General features: G+C 41.2%; 1 protein-coding gene across 4 annotated transcripts in view; it reads left to right on the forward strand.

Moving 5' to 3' along the window:
- LRRTM4 (leucine rich repeat transmembrane neuronal 4) overlaps window positions 1-17410 on the forward strand; it is a 1009447-nt gene that overhangs the window by 844290 nt on the left and 147747 nt on the right. For 2 of the 4 annotated variants that reach the window (XM_075346182.1, XM_075346183.1), the window contains one exon: window positions 10657-10740. The exons of the other annotated variants lie outside the window; for them this stretch is intronic. In XM_075346182.1, coding sequence (XP_075202297.1) covers window positions 10657-10701 — 45 coding nt within the window. In that variant the 3' untranslated portion in view covers window positions 10702-10740. The remainder of the gene's footprint in view (window positions 1-10656; window positions 10741-17410) is intronic. 4 annotated transcript variants of the gene reach the window in all.

Consider the following 17410-nt stretch of genomic DNA (forward strand, 5'->3'; position numbering starts at 1 on the left):
AAAGAAAAAAACGAACTAGACGGTCATTTAATATGTCTTTATTAATATAAAACATTTTTTTATATACACATGAATAAAAAACACAGGGCTGTTGACTGGAAAAACGGCGTCAAAACCTACATATCATATAATAATAATAATAATAATAGTCATAGTCATAATCAGACAGTAGTACAATAGGGCAAAGGGTAGTGTAAGGGAATTCAGAGGCTATGCATAAATATAATGATTGAATAAATAAATAAATATAGACATAGCAAAAAGTATCAAGTGCTAAGGGTTATAGCAGCGATTATATCACAGTATGGAACTACAATCAACAAAAATTACAGCTGCTAACACCCTATAAAAACATCATGCATGAATTCCACAATACACTAAGTCGATGGCCTAAGGAATGCAGGTGAAATACAGAAGGAGGAGGACGGCTCAAATGGTATTAGCCAGCAGGGAAGAAAAATATACTTAAGTTTAAGTAAAGTTAAGTTAAGCAAGTGTCAGAATCGGCACAATAGAAGTGTCAGAATTAACAAGATAAAGTATTAGATAATGGTATAATCACCGATGGCCACAGAGCACAGCCTCCTCCAGGTATGCGACGCCTGCCCCGATGCACGCACGTTTCGTAGCGACTTCCTCAGGGGGAAGTGTCTTGTGGAATTCATGCATGATGTTTTTATAGGGTGTTAGCAGCTGTAATTTTTGTTGATTGTAGTTCCATACTGTGATATAATCGCTGCTATAACCCTTAGCACTTGATACTTTTTGCTATGTCTATATTTATTTATTTATTCAATCATTATATTTATGCATAGCCTCTGAATTCCCTTACACTACCCTTTGCCCTATTGTACTACTGTCTGATTATGACTATGACTATTATTATTATTATTATATGATATGTAGGTTTTGACGCCGTTTTTCCAGTCAACAGCCCTGTGTTTTTTATTCATGCGTATATAAAAAAAAATTTATATTAATAAAGACATATTAAGTGACCGTCTAGTTCGGTTTTTTCTTTTTTGGTTCAGTATCTAATCCGAATGGTCCCATTGATCCTATATCCCCACATTTTGGTTATATATCATTGACCCTATATTTTAAATATACTTCAAATATACTAGTAATTTAAATGTGGTACGGATTCTATCCTTCAATTATTGGTGTTCAAAAATAGACAGGCCAGAGTTAAACTTGCTGAAAAACACCTCATGAAGCCAGCTCAGTTCTGGAAAAGTATTCTATGGACAGATGAGACAAAGATCAACCTGTACCAGAATGATGGGAAGAAAAAAGTTTGGAGAAGAAAGGGAACGGCACATGATCCAAGGCACACCACATCCTCTGTAAAACATGGTGGAGGCAATGTGATGGCATGGGCATGCATGGCTTTCAATGGCACTGGGTCACTTGTGTTTATTGATGACATAACAGCAGACAAGAGTAGCCGGATGAATTCTGAAGTGTACAGGGATATACTTTCAGCCCAGATTCAGCCAAATGCCGCAAAATTGATCGGACGGCGCTTCATAGTACAGATGGACAATGACCCCAAGCATACAGCCAAAGCTACCCAGGAGTTCATAAGTGCAAAAAAGTGGAACATTCTGCAATGGCCAAGTCAATCACCAGATCTTAACCCAATTGAGCATGCATTTCACTTGCTCAAATCCAGACTTAAGACGGAAAGACCCACAAACAAACAAGACCTGAAGGCTGCGGCTGTAAAGGCCTGGCAAAGCATTAAGAAGGAGGAAACCCAGAGTTTGGTGATGTCCTTGGGTTCCAGACTTAAGGCAGTGATTGCCTCCAAAGGATTCGCAACAAAATATTGAAAATAAAAATATTTTGTTTGGGTTTGGTTTATTTGTCCAATTACTTTTGACCTCCTAAAATGTGGAGTGTTTGTTAAGAAATGTGTACTATTCCTACAATTTCTATCAGATATTTTTGTTCAAACCTTCAAATTAAACGTTACAATCTGCACTTGAATTCTGTTGTAGAGGTTTCATTTCAAATCCAATGTGGTGGCATGCAGAGCCCAACTCGCGAAAATTGTGTCACTGTCCAAATATTTCTGGACCTAACTGTATCTCACCATCCACTACAGCTTTTAGCGTGAGACGACCTTCATTTTATAGACAATCATCTTGGATATATCATACATAAATTTGACTTGCAACTATTTAGCATATGATTAGTTATGCAGATTCTTCTCATGTCACTGCATTGCTACTGTTTTGCTTCTAAAAATGTAAATTTTAATTTTTAATATTTTGTTTACATTTTGTAAACTTAACTTTGGCTTTCAACACCGCCTGAATCCTTCTAGGAATGTTCTGGATCAGATTCAAGCATGTTTTGACTGAAATTTGAGCTCACGTCTCTTCTACATGTTCCCTTTGTTGATGCGAGTCAAATTTATGTATGAGATAGCCAAGATGATTATCTACATAATGAAGGTAGTCTCACGCTCAAAGCTGTAATAGATGGTGAGATATGGAGCCTTAAGGGTATTTTACACGCTGCGACATCGCTAGCAATTGCTAGCGATGACGAGCCCGACAGCACCCGCCCCCGTCGTATGTGCGATATTTGGTGATTGCTGCCGTAGCGAACATTATCGCTACGGCAGCATCACGTGCACATACCTTGTCAGCGACGTCGCTGTGACCGCCGAACTATCCCTCCCTCAAGGGGGAGGTGCGTTCGGCGTCACATCGATGTCACCGCAATGTCACTAAGCGGCCGTCCAATAGAAGCGGAGGGGCGGAGATGAGCGGCCGGAACATTCCGCCCACCTCCTTCCTTTCGCATTGCCGGTGGACGCAGGTAAGGAGATGTTCCTCGTTCCTGCGGTGTCACACACAGCGATGTGTGCTGCCGCAGGAACGACGAACAACATCGTACCTGTGGCAGCAACGATATTAAGGAAAGGAGCGACGTGTCAGCGATCCCCGTTTTTGAAGGATTTTGCGATCGTTGATTATCGCTCCTTGGTGTCACACGCTGCGATGTCACTACCGACGCCGGATGTGCGTCACTAATGACATGACCCCGACGATATATCGGTAGCGATGTCGCAGCATGTAAAGCACCCTTAAAAGTCAAAAGCTGAAAACATTGTTACCCTTTTGCTTGTCACTGTATGCCCTAGAATAGCTGCTGTCAATTTAATTCTAATAATAAAAAAAAGTTGAAGGGGATGGGTTATAACATTTTCATTAATTAGATTTATTTATGTGAAACATAGAATAAAGAATAAATATATTTTTAATCTTTTTTTAATGAATATGGCTTTTAATATCGCAGTTTATTTTTTTTAAGAATTGTTTTTCTGTGATGGCTATTTTGGAAGATCATGTTTCTCTTCATCATTAACCATATAGAAAGTACAAAAGGGTATGTGTTCTTTATAGACAGGAATGGAAATTACTAGTCACAAAAGTGTCTATAAACTAATACAGTCTCAACAAAGAGTTGGAGTATTGCCCCTCTGGGGAACATCAAAGAAGCCACACTTCTATCTCAATATATATTTTATTAGTTCTACAACAGTATTGTAGAGCTACTATGTGTTATTACATACCCTGCCCTCTAATAGTATGAGATGACTCTTCTGACAGTGTCCCAGTCTACACAGCAAAGCTAACAAATGGAAATGCCAACTTATTGTTTAAATTTTTAAAAGGAATAAAAAAAAACATGTTATTAGTAGTATATAAATAGTCACTTGGAAATTATCACTGGTTGCTGAGGTTTTATAAATCCAGACTCAATATCACAAGCTAATACCAACAAAATGTTACGTAGTATGAAATGACAGAACAGGGCCTCTTCTAGGCTGCCTTTCAGACTTGAGACCCTGCTCTGTTCTTTATCTCAGAGGTAGGCTTGATGGTAGCCAGGTCTGAGCCCCCAGCATGACCCTGTGTCACGGATGTGTCTGGACCTTCAGGTACTGCTACTGGGACGAGGTGCAGAACGGCCCGGCGATCGTCCAGTCATTAATGGATGCTGTCCCTTTACGGGCTGGATTTAGGTTTTTTTATGTTTCTTGCCAGGTTAGAGGAGCCTTTCCTCCAGCTGGTAATTAAGGGCCTTTATAAGGTTGGGCCTCTCACTTCTCCATTGCGGGTTATGCTCTTCACTTGGAGAAGTTGCTTGCTCTGGTTTGCTTTTTGCTTCAAACCTCTGTAGCTGTGTTTTCTGAAGAATCCCTCTCAAAGATAAGTTGTTTTTTCCTTTTTCCCCTTTTGCTGTTTATTTTTGTGTTTGTTTATTTCCCCTGCAGGTTGGTGGGTGGTGGGATGTACTCCTAGGGTCTGGTAGGAGACAGGGGCACGTTAAGCGGGCCACATCTCCTAACCATTATTGGTACCTGTGGTTTGAGGATAAGCGCAGGGCAGCCCAGTGTCAGGGTCAGCGCAGGAGCCCTTGGTTCCCCCCCTCTTTGTGTTACAGCCTTCCTTATTCCCCAGAGTGCACTTGCTGGGTGTCTCTCCCCACACCCAGCGTGACATCCTGACTCCTATCCAAGCCCTTATCTTACTTCTTCTCTCCCAGTCCTTGAGGCAGGCTAGAAACACAGTAAAAAAAACCCACAGAGACGACATGGACAAGGAAGAACGAAAACTCGTACACACAGTAATCAAACACAAAGGAGAGACTATACGTGTGCAGGGGAATAAAGAAAAAGGAAGCAAATAAACGCACAATAGGGGAGCTACCACACCACTCAAAACCACACCTACAGATCTCTATGTACTGGATCACCACAAAGACCGGAATCGCTGGAGCTAAGCTGAAGCTATAATTGGCGCTGAGTAGCAAGGTCCAGAATCTTATATAGGAAGGAGACGACTGTGATTGGTAATTAGCAACCTGACCTCCTAGCAGAGTTCCTCAGGTCAGCAGGAATGAACTTCTGCAGGACTGAGGAACAGAGCACATGAAACAGCCGATGCCCAGCGCTGGCTGAACAACTAGGAGAAATCAGGTTACCTGTCAGGCTCTGCAGTGTGAACAGAGCCTGACGTTGCCTGAACACTGCATGACACATAGAAAGGGTTTGCCAAACCCGATAACTATAGGCTAGTCAGCATTTTAGGCAGGTTAATTAGTTTGGCTATAACCTCCAGTTGGAGATAAGACATTTTCTTCTTTGCCCCCATTTAAAAAGCTTATATTTCCACAAAAAGGAAAATGGAAAAAGTATGTCTCTAGGAAAATATCTAGTATTAGATTAAAAATAATTGAACCTTTTTTTGGCTAATAGTTTAAAAACACATATAAGTCAAGGAAGAGGAATATAATTCCTCTACCTAGCCTTTATTTGAATATATGACTGACTGTCTTTTTTTCAGGGGGTAAGGTTTGGGGGCTGCTGGGAGGGACGTAAGTTTTTGAATAGTTTGGTTTCGTTACAAAAAAATTAAGGTTTTTCTTGCATGGACATTTTGGTAAAATAGTGGCACTATCAAAACTTTGTGGTGAACTCAATATTTCGGTATAGAAAAAGTTCATTCAGCTACTAGAGACACCTCAATATTTTGAGGAAAAGGAAAAAAAAAGGAATTTAAGGATATAAAATGTGTTTTTATATATACAGTACAGACCAAACGTTTGGACACACCTTCTCATTCAAAGAGTTTTCTTTATTTTCATGACTCTGAAAATTGTAGATTCACATTGAAGGCATCACAACTATCCATTAACACATGTGGAATGAAATACTTAACAAAAAAGTGTGAAACAACTGAAAATATGTCTTATATTCCAGGTTCTTCAAAGTAGCCACCTTTTGCTTTGATCACTGCTTTACACACTCTTGGCATTCTCTTGATGAGCTTCAAGAGGTAGTCACCGGAAATGGTTTTCACTTCACAGGTGTGCCCTGTCAGGTTTAATAAGTGGGATTTCTTGCCTTATAAATGGGGATGGGACCATCAGTTGTGTTGTGCAGAAGTCTGGTGGATACACAGCTGATAGTCCTACTGAATAGACTGTTAGAATTTGTATTATGGCAAGAAAAAAGCAGCTAAGTAAAGAAAAACAAGTGGCCATCATTACTTTAAGAAATTAAGGTCAGTCAGTCCGAAAAATTTGGAAAACTTTGAAAGTGTCCCCAAGTGCAGTGGCAAAACCATCAACGGTACAAAGAAACTGGCTCACATGAGGACCGCCCCAGGAAAGGAAGACCAAGAGTCACCTCTGCTGTGGAGGATAAGTTTATCCGAGTCACCAACCTCAGAAATCGCAGGTTAACAGCAGCTCATATTAAAGACCAGGTCAACGCCACACAGAGTTCAAGCAGCAGACACATCTCTTGAACAACTGTTAAGAGGAGACTTTGTGCAGCAGGCCTTCATGGTAAAATAGATGCTAGGAAACCACTGCTAAGGACAGGCAACAAGCAGAAGAAACTTCTTTGGGCTAACGAACACAAGGAATGGGCATTAGACCAGTGGAAATCTGTGCTTTGGTCTGATGAGTCCAAATTTGAGATATTTGGATCCAACCACCGTGTGTGCGACGCAGAAAAGGTGAACGGATGGACTCTATATGGCTGGTTTCCACCGTGAAGCATGGAGGAGGAGGTGTGATGGTGTGGGGGAGCTTTGCTGGTGACACTGTTGGGGATTTATTCAAAATTGAAGGCATACAGAACCAGCATGACTACCACAGCATCTTGCAGCGGCATGCTATTCCATCCGGTTTGCGTTTAGTTGGACCATCATTTAGTTTTCAACAGGACAATGACCCCAAACACACCTCCAGGCTGTGTAAGGGCTATTTGACAAAGAAGGAGAGTGATGAGGTGCTACACCAGATGACCTGGTCTCCACAGTCACCAGACCTGAATCCAATAGAGATGGTTTGGGGTGAGCTGGACCGTAGAGTGAAGGCAAAAGGGCCAACAAGTGCTAAGCATCTCTGGGAACTCCTTCAAGACTGTTGGAAGACCATTTCCAGTGACTACCTCTTGAAGCTCATCAAGAGAATGCCAAGAGTGTGCAAAGCAGTAATCAAAGCAAAAGGTGGCTACTTTGAAGAACCTAGAATATAAGACATATTATTAGTTGTTTCACACTTTTTTGTTAAGTATTTCATTCCACATGTGTTAATTCATAGTTTTGATGCCTTCAATGTGAATCTACAATTTTCAGAGTCATGAAAATAAAGAAAACTCTTTGAATGAGAAAGTGTGTCCAAACTTTTGGTCTGTACTGTATATATATATATATATATATATATATATATATATATATATATATATATATATATATATATATATATATATATATATATATATATATATATATATATATATATATATATATATATATGTGTATATATATATATATATATATATATATATATATATATATATATTGTTTTATCATTTTGTGAGAAAATATTCAGTAAACTGTGTATGTTATGGTTAGCAATGCTTGCTTATCCTGGCCTTAAGAGTCCAGTGGATGGTTGTACTCAAATTGAAATATATGCATACTATGCATATTAAAAAAAGAAAATTCAATGATTAGGACTTCCCACTAGACTCCTAATCCCAAAATAAGCAGGAATTTAACTGAATCCTTTCCCACAAATCTATATATCAATCTGCTCAGCTCTTCTTGCTCACACATTTGACAGGTTCCCCTTAAAGGCAATCTGTTAGCAGATTTTTGCTATGTAATCTCTTATCAGGCTGTGTGCTTTTGTTTACTTAAACTAAAGACTTTATCACCTAGAGATTATCATTGCTGGACTACAATGTCAGGTGCATGGCAGTCCAGCACGTACCTTCCTGTGATTGACACCTCACTCTCAATGTATAATCTCTATAGAGAGACTGGTGTGGGCAGCTTTCTCACCTCTGCTACATGGTTAAATATAAAATCTCTGATTGTGTGAGAATGGCTGTACCCAGTAATCTAAGTGATACACTGTTGGATTCACAGTCTCTTTGCCAACATCATGCTGCTCTCAGAGGAGGTAGCAAAAACCAAGACTCCATTTACTGTATATACTCAAGTGAGGGTCCCATAAAAAATTCTTCTCACCTGTCCTCCGTTACCGCGGTGCCCTATTACTGCTTCTTGCAGATCACAAGCATAATAGACCCCTCGGTAATCGCGGCCGGTGCAGGGCCACAACTGTTGCCGTCAGCGCTTTACTACACCTGAATGATTTGCGGTGCCGCAAAGCATTCAACAGAAGTAAAGCACCTACCGCAGCGGCGGTTACGTGCACTGGCCACTATCACCAAGGGGTCCATTATGCCTGTGGTCTGCAAGAAGCAGTAAAAGGGCACCGTGGTAACGGAGGACAAGTTTATGTGTGTGTGTGTGTGTGTGTGTGGTTGTGAATAATGGCATAACAGGGTACAAGAAGTGGACCGGAATGAGGACATTACTAAAGGATGGGCACATTACTACACAGCTCAAGGATGGGGCACATTACTAGAGGGCTCATTACTACAAGAGACGATATGGGCTGATTATTACAAGGAACAATATGGGCACATTACTACAGGGGACAATACGGGCACATTAGTACAGGAGACAATACGGGCACATTACTACAGGAGACAAGGATGGGGCACATCACTATAGAGAACAAGGATGGGCACATTACTACAAGGGGGGACAAGGATACATTATATTGGTATCTTTTTTTACTTTTGAAATGTACTCTTAGCTGCTGCATTTCCCACCATAATAATAATAATAATAATATTTATAATAAATTTATATAGCGCTATTAATTCTACAGCGCTTTACATACATTGGCAAAACTGTCCCTATTGGGGCTCAGAATCTAAATTCCCTATCTGTATGTCTTTGGAGTGTGGGAGGAAACTGGAATTTCCGGAGGAAACCATCGCATAAACGAGGAGAACATACAAACTAGGCTTATACTCGAATCAATGTCTTCCCAGTTTTTTTGTGGTAAAATTAGGTTCTCGGCTTACACTCGGATCAGCTTATAGTTGAGTATATACTGCAATCTGTAAACTCTAAAGGGTACTTTGCACACTACGACATCGCAAGCCGATTGTAGCGATGCCGAGCCCCCGTCGCAGATGCAATCTCTTGTGATTGCTGCCGTAGCGAACATTATCGCTACGGCAGCTTCACATGCACTTATCTGCCCTGCGACATCGCTCTGGCCGGCGACCCGACTCCTTCCTAATGGGACGGGTCGTGCGGCGTCACAGCGACGTCACATGGCAGGCGGCCGATAGAAGCGGAGGGGCTGAGATGAGCGGGACGTAAACATCCCGCCCACCTCCTTCCTTCCTCATTGCAGCCGGGACACAGGTAAGGAGATGTTCCTCGCACCTGCGGCTTCATACACAGCGATGTGTGCTGCCACAGGAACGAGGAACAACATCATACCTGACGCTGCAGCGACATTATGGAAATGCCCGACACTACACCGATCATAGAATTTCGTCACTTTTCGCTCGTTAATCGTATTAAAAAGGATTCACATACTCCGATGTCGACAACGACGCCGGATGTGCGTCACTTTCGATTTGACTCCACCGACATCGCAGCTGCGATGTCGTAGTGTGCAAAGTACCCCTAATAACTGATAGACAGACCATCACTAACTTAATCAATATTATTAGTTGACCTACTGCACATTATAGCATATTGCCCCATCTCTAAAGGTATTATTCCTGACTTTCAACTCATCCTTCTCCATTGAGTTTTGAAAATTGTAGAGTTTTTAGCCTACAGTTGGCAATGCACATTACATAATTGTTGGGTGTAATATTGTTTAGTGACAGCCATCTCTACAGACTGCCCCATATACAAAAACGCTCAACCAAAAATTCCTGTGTTGTCCATGAGAGAGGCATAGTCAAATGATTATGTCCCAACTCCCCCACCCCGACATACTCATGGAACAGAAAGGGGGTCCCCATGCAGATTAGATGGCTAGTCAACCCTGTTGAAGTCAATGGATTCAGGCATGTTTTCTCCAATGTGTATAGGAACCTTTAGTGAGCACCTCCACCATCACTACCTGTATTACAACTAATGCAACAGTTGAGTTATTTTTTTAGAGCAATTGGTGTAAATCAGTCGTAGACATTTTGTGGAAGTTTCAATGTTTGGCATGCATTATGAGTTATATGTATTGCATGCCACAAAACTTGTAGTGTACTTACTCGGCTTATTCTTTCCCACTCCTCCACATCCACATCTCTCTCGCTAATGACCAACCTCCATTTATACAAGTGCATAGCACATTTCTGCTCCATTCAAGTATATAGAAAACAGGAACATTACTTGGCTGGCACACCTTGCCTCCATTCATGACTTTCCCAGAAGTGGGAGAAAAGAGCATGTGCATAGTATCCATTCAGCTGCCTTTATTCATTATGTTATTCCTTGTTACCAAGGACATTGTACGCACTCAAAGGGAAACTCATTTCACAATAGCTTCCATTTAGCCCTTCGTTATCCGTCATATTCAAGCTCTGGCTGGACATAATTATTATGATCACACTTGAGTAAAGTATTTGATTGCATGCCCTCATTCTTTCCCAATCTTCTGCTAACTGATCAACGGAAATAATTTTGTGTAACGGTAACATCACAATGATATTCTGAAGCCCCTGTTTTCTGTCCACAGGCCAGGTACAGTCAGGTCTCCACAGTGCAAGCCTCCCTTTGCTGACCCAAACCTTGAGCTGAGCTGAGACCACATGCCTAGGAGGTGAGAGATATTTCAGTATTTGCATCAGTTAGCACCGGATTGTCGCAGCCGAGCATGTACGAAAGTCACCATTATTATCAACCATTTGTGTCTTCTGTATCCTCCATTATTAGTACATTCTTGTATAATAATCCAGAAATTATAATTATTATTAATGCTACTCATCTTCTGGGTACCATGTACTGTAGATCCCATCCTATTATTTAGTACTTGACCGATGTGCCATGTTGAACCGAAGGCATTCTTTTCAGAACCCGTACCATATGGGAAGGCTGTAGTCCTTATGGTTATCTAACTGGGAAGCCGTCTATTCTTTTTAATCTTAGAACATACAAGTCTTTAAAGAATTGGCCTGCGTATTATTCCAGTAGGACAGGGTGCCGCTACGTTTGTCATAAAAGCCTATGTTAAATTATCTTGCAGCGCCAAGCCCATGAAGCATGATACCCATCTACAATGTGTTCATGCTCTTCTGCAATGCCCCGTAAAGTTCTTACTGCATGATCAGTGTTGTGTTTACCTGTATATTAGGGTCTTCTCTTCTTGTTTGTATATATGTCCATATGCTCTTTCTATGTTAAGTGGGTGGGTTCTTTGTGGTGTACTATAAGGGTATGAGCACACGATCAGGACTCGTGGGTCCTGACCTGCGGGGCCACGAGACTCCTCCGCAGGAGACCGCAGCCGCTCTTGTCCATGATCAGGGTTCAGGAACTGTGGTCTCTCACTTGTGTTCTCCTTATGGAGAACACTTGTGACTCCACAGCAAACAGTTGACATGCTGCAGCTCGGAAAGTCGTACCGCAGGTCAGGGTTTGTTGCGGGAAAAACAAGCACAGTGGGCACAGGATTTCTAGAAATCCCATCTACTGTGCTTGTGCTGTGCATGCTGCATCCAAAACGCTGTGAACACTGATCGTGTGCACGTACCCTAAGAACTGCACTGTGGACTAAAAGCTAAAGACTATGGATGGCTCTTACATGAAAAAACTAGTTTATGTATAGTATATTAGAGGTTACCTTTAGGTAATAAAATTGTTTCACTCTTCATATATTGTTCATTTTCATCCCCCTGATGTGCAATTTATAGCCTGATCCAAGCTTCAGATTTTTCTTTTGAAGCAGTGTCCCTCCCAGTAATACAGGTTTGATGTCAGCAGAGTGCTGCTATCTTCATTAGCACATAACCATTCTTATAGCAAATATTTTCGGAGTACTCAAGACAAAAGAAAATGTGAAAAAACTCCTAAATTAACTCCTAATTTAGTAAGAGATTTTAGTACTTTTATCACATAAAAATTCTTCATTAGCACATATATCTGTACAGCTTCTATCCTGCACTTATTTCTACTTTGTGCACTTTCCTCCTTAACTGTAGCCTGTTTTCTCTGCCCTCCCTCAGACTATACATACTTTTTGCTCTATCCACATTGTGGAAATCTGTGTACAACCCCATCCCCCTCCTTCTTCTATCTCTAACACTGAGAGAAGGGAAGGAGATAGGAGAGAGAGCTATCAGTACCAATTCTGATGGAATTATGATTTTTATTTTGGAGCACTGTTAGATAAACCAACCTACAGATACTCTGCAGAAAATTATTAACAAATATTATTTAATAAATTTATCAACCTTCTTTTTTTAAAGCAATCAATAAAAAATGGGGTGCAGGTGTACAGAACTTTTAAGGCTAGGGCCACACGAGTATATGGCATCCGATGCGAGTGCATCGAATGCGATATGCTAGCTCCCATTGCGCTGCAACTGTAAGCTGAGTATTGTGGTGAAAAAGTTTAGAAATCAATTTTATTAGGACAAATATTAAAAGATAATACAATTTTTTACATTTCCACAAGACACAACAATAAATACATGTAAAAATAGGAAGTTAATTATATAGATGAGGTAGTACGGTGGGTAGGCAAGCGATGGTGGCCGGATGTACACACTATCCCTTAGTAACCTATGAGCAATCACCGAGTAAATAACCAGCCAGCCGGTGGAAGAGGAGCTCCGCGAGGAGGACCCGATGTACGTTTCGCAAAGGATTATGGTTGCTTATTCATGGGTACGTCATCAGGTGGAAATGTAAAAAAATTGCATTATCTTTTAATATTTGTCCTAATAAAATTGATTTTTAAACTTTTTCACCACAAAACTCTGTTGTCCTCTCATGTTCTTATGAATTCTGGAGTGGCATGGGTTCAGCACCCTTTATTACATTATGGTTGACCCTGTATTGTTGTTAAAAAATGTGCCGCAGGTTTCTTTGCTTAGCAAGTGTAAGCTGAGTGTCATGCCACTGTGATCCGATCCTGCCATCGGATCACAGCTGCAGAGGAGAGGGATGGACTGATCTCCCCATTTCCTCCATTACTTGTGCGTATATTGCACTGTACTCCAGTGTCATCCGAGTGCAGTGCGATGTTTCACTCGCACCCATAGACTTGTATGGGTGCAAATGAATATGGATCAGATTACACCCGCAGCATGCTGCAGCAGTTTTCTCGGTCCGATTAGGGCTGAGAAAATAATCGCAGGTGGGAAAGGTCCCATAGAGTAACATGGGTCCAGGTGGAATACTCGCTGTGTGTCCTAGCCCTAAATCTGCCGCTTCCCTTCTGAAGTTCTCCTTCCCAACAGCATGAGTTTTACACCTACACTGAAGGAGAAACTCTGCTTCACTATGGAACGTGGGATGAGATTTTGATACGTTGCATGTTATATTTTGTTGATGCCCACAACTGTATCACAATATCCGACCATGCATGTGTATGGAGGTACGGGAGAAATAGATGTTGACTAACAACTGTATAAGGTCTATGGACACTTTAAGGAGACAACAGGACAAACTGCTGCATTACTAGGAATAAAGCTGACGCGTATTGATTAATTTACACATGATATGTACTCACTCTACTACGATAGACTTAGCGGTGCTGTGTGACCTTCCAGTTGGCATTAAAAATATTGGCTTGTGCTTTGTATTCCTTGTAGTAAGTGCAGAATCTATACCATTATATAAATGGAAGAGATCACGCAGTATAAATAGCAAACATTTAGCATTTGAGAAACGACAGTGTGGGATCCGTGCCATGGTTCATGACCTGAGGTGTGTGAGGAGGATAAAACATGAAGAATGATGGCTAGAAGCATTATTTGGGAGACATTTAGAATAAGTAACATGGTTTCAGAAAAAAAATCGACCCTAAAAATGAGGAGTGTTTGCAGCATAATTTATTATTCTTTGAATTAAGTTACTGTATATAAATTTTCCATTCAGCAGTGAAGGACCTGGTCTTTGTTTAAAGAGGTGGTCTACTGCAAAGCATAGTGGCCACATCGATGTAAAGCTGAGATGGAAGGCTTTTTCTAAATACCTTCTGTTGTCCATTCTGCCTGTGAGTGGCGCTATTGCTGTCCCCTCATCCCCCATCACATGACCCGGGCTGCAGTGACCTGTGATGTCTGATGATGTCACATCAACTTCCGGAATTGGAAGTGGACCCAGCATCACCGAAGCGGGACCCAGTCTCCATGAGTGACTTGGCTGTGGGCTGGGCTGTGGGCAGTTTCATCGCATGTCACCACCCATCATCTCGCACGCTCTCTCCTTCACGATCAATGCTGGGCTGTGATGTGCGGTGAAACTCTGCCCACAGCCCAGTCACTCACGGAGACTGAGTCCCACCTCAGTGATGCTGGGTCACCTTCCTATCCCGGAATTTGACGTGAGGTCACAGGACATCAGAGGTCACTGCACCCCGGGGTCACACGATGGGGATGAGTGGACAGCGATAGCGCCGCTCACAGGCTAAATTGACAACAGAAGGTATTTAGAAAAAGCCCTCTGTCCCAGCTTTACATCTTTGTGCCCACTTTGCTTTATAGTGGAGCACCTCTTTAACCCTTCGTGCCCAGTAATCCTTGCATAAGTTTTAGAATGGACCAAGTGTAAATTGCAAACTCTGAACACCAGTGAAAACTGACTTAGTGGCTTTGTTCTCCCTCAGACTATTGGCGCTGATCTCTCAGGGGCGAATGACTGCGGCCTGCAATGTAGTGCCGTGGAGGGGGCAAACAAGGAAGTGGGAGTGGCCATTACAGGAAACAACAGAAAGTATTTTACTGAGGTGAAAATTGAAAAGACATTATATATATATATATATATATATATATATATATATATATATATAAACAGCCACAGACTGGATTGATATTCACATTTGGATTTGACAGAATTCTCACATAGATCATCGATTGTACATGGCAGAATTTTGCATTTCCCCTTCAATATGATCTCACAATCATCGGATCCAATCCACATCTACTCCTTTTGCACACCGGCTGCATCAATAGTGGTGCGGGTGCGGATTTGCTGCGAAAGTTGCGGATTTTCAGGCAGAAAAATCCGCAGGTACATTCTACCGTGGACACATAGCCTTACACTTCCACACTTTGCAATCCACCACTATTACAGGGTGACCTTGTCCAGCCAATGCAGTCTTAGGATTTCTAGTAACTCTGCTTGACCTTTGCCCTCACTTAAGCCTCGTGCACACATGGAATATTTAGGGAGCTTTTTACCTCAGTATTTTTGACCAAAACCAAGAGTGGAACAATCAGAAGAAAAGTATAATAGAAACATGGCCACCACTTCTGTATTTATCATCCACTCCTGGTTTTGGCTTACAAATACTCAGGTAAAAAAAACTCATGAAATACTCAGTATGTACATGGTCTAATGCTCCTGTTTGAGCCTCCATCATCTTCTCACCTAGCTGTGCTTACTTCTAGGATAGTGGTTCTGCCACTCTTTCCAGAATCCTGTTTTAGCAGGCTGATGATCATTGTAGTGTAACTACTGGCACTCTGTTGTTTAGGGCCTAAACAGCCCCTTCTATGGCTGAAGCCCCTTCTTCAGCTTCTCACTAATTGCTAACTCTTTGTTACCAAAAACTCCAGCAGCTGGCTATAATTTTCACAGAACAGCTATAAATCAATGCAGCAACCTAGACATGTAAGAACATAACACTTTACATTTATCATGAGATCTTCAGGAGGTGCTGATCCTTCTTTCACTCTTTACATGTGGACCAATTCCTCATCCTCTTGTTTGCTAGCAGTTCGATAGTGAGGTCCTCTAGAGAAGGCCGGCCTGCAGAACCTCTTATTTCTTTGTACGCTTTTGAATCTTTCCCAATGTATGAATTCCTTTCCCTCAATATGACATTGAACATGGGTCCAGCCTTAATAAAAGCTTTACAAGGCCAAGTGAAGTTTGGGCACACCAATGTTCTGTTAAGATCCTGATTTCTAATCCTGGCTTCAAAAAAATATATAAAATGATACAGAGATAAAACATCGATATTATAAAAAAAACATAATAGCACAAACGTCTTGTGTGGTAGTAACTAGACGTCTCAAACATTTAGTTACTACCACAAAGGGCTGATTAATCAAAGGTTTTATGGCAGCCTTTTGGCCTAAAATGTTTTGAAAAGTTGCTTCATTTTGGTGCAACAGGACGGTGTCCTAAATTTTTGCTTCTCACACCATTTACACTCAGCTTCGACAAAGTGGACCATGGGTGGCAACCGTCACTAATCTTCATGACGAGCGCTGACATTAGCTGCACCACAAATCTTACTCCAGTTCCCACTTGTCAGACACTACTAATCTATTAAGAAGCAGCTCCTCTTGGTTCCTCACAGGCGTGCTATAGTCAGATGCTCCTGAGTCATTAACAAGCAGCTCCTCTTGGTTCCTCACAGGCGTGCTGTAGTCAGATGCTCCTGATTCATTAAGAATCAGCTCTTCTTGGTTCCTCACAGGCGTGCTGTAGTCAGATGCTCCTGATTCATTAAGAAAAAGCTCCTCTTGGTTCCTCACAGGCGTGCTGTAGTCAGATACTCCTGAATCATTAAGATGGCATGAACAATGCCGATCTTATTGAATCGGGCCAATGAGTTTTAACATTTACAGAAACACATGACCTGCAGTGATAGGTGAACATTAACTATTTGTGTTCTGATTATTCGTAATGAATCCCAAAGTTCTATTCTAGTATTTGTTATGAATAATGAACCTAATGCAAGTCAATGAGGAACCCAAGCATTTTTCTGGGAAATCTTCAAGAAAAATGCTCGGGTTCCCCATTGACTTGCATTAGGTTCATTATTCGTTGCGAATACCGGAATAGCACTTTGGGATTCATCACAAATAATCCGAACACAAATAGTTAGTTTTTACTCAAGTCATCACTAGTGACCTACACTTTCTTAATTAAAAAGAATTAAAGAGAATATTTTTGAGTCTGTCATCTCATCTTCCATTCTTTTATTTCAATCCCTAGAATCGGTCTAATTTTCATAATGTAGTACAGAACATCGTTTCTTTTAGAGATATTCACCACAGTCCACAGTTTCTTTGGTGTATTATAGGTCACTATTTTGAATACACTCAAACTAGGAAGGCATGACAGGAAAAAAAATAGGGTTTTAATCAGAGTCAGAAGGGAATTTCTCCCATTTATACGGACCAAGCGGCATCCACCTCAGGGGGTTTTGGATGATAGCTTAGACTCCTTGAACCTCTATATTTTTCAACCTTTTCAACTACAGATGAACTTGTCTCTAAACCTGACATATCTCAAGATGTAAAACAACAAGA

The sequence above is a fragment of the Anomaloglossus baeobatrachus genome, chromosome 4 (genome assembly GCF_048569485.1).
Source record: "Anomaloglossus baeobatrachus isolate aAnoBae1 chromosome 4, aAnoBae1.hap1, whole genome shotgun sequence".
Classification (NCBI taxonomy): domain Eukaryota; kingdom Metazoa; phylum Chordata; class Amphibia; order Anura; family Aromobatidae; genus Anomaloglossus; species Anomaloglossus baeobatrachus.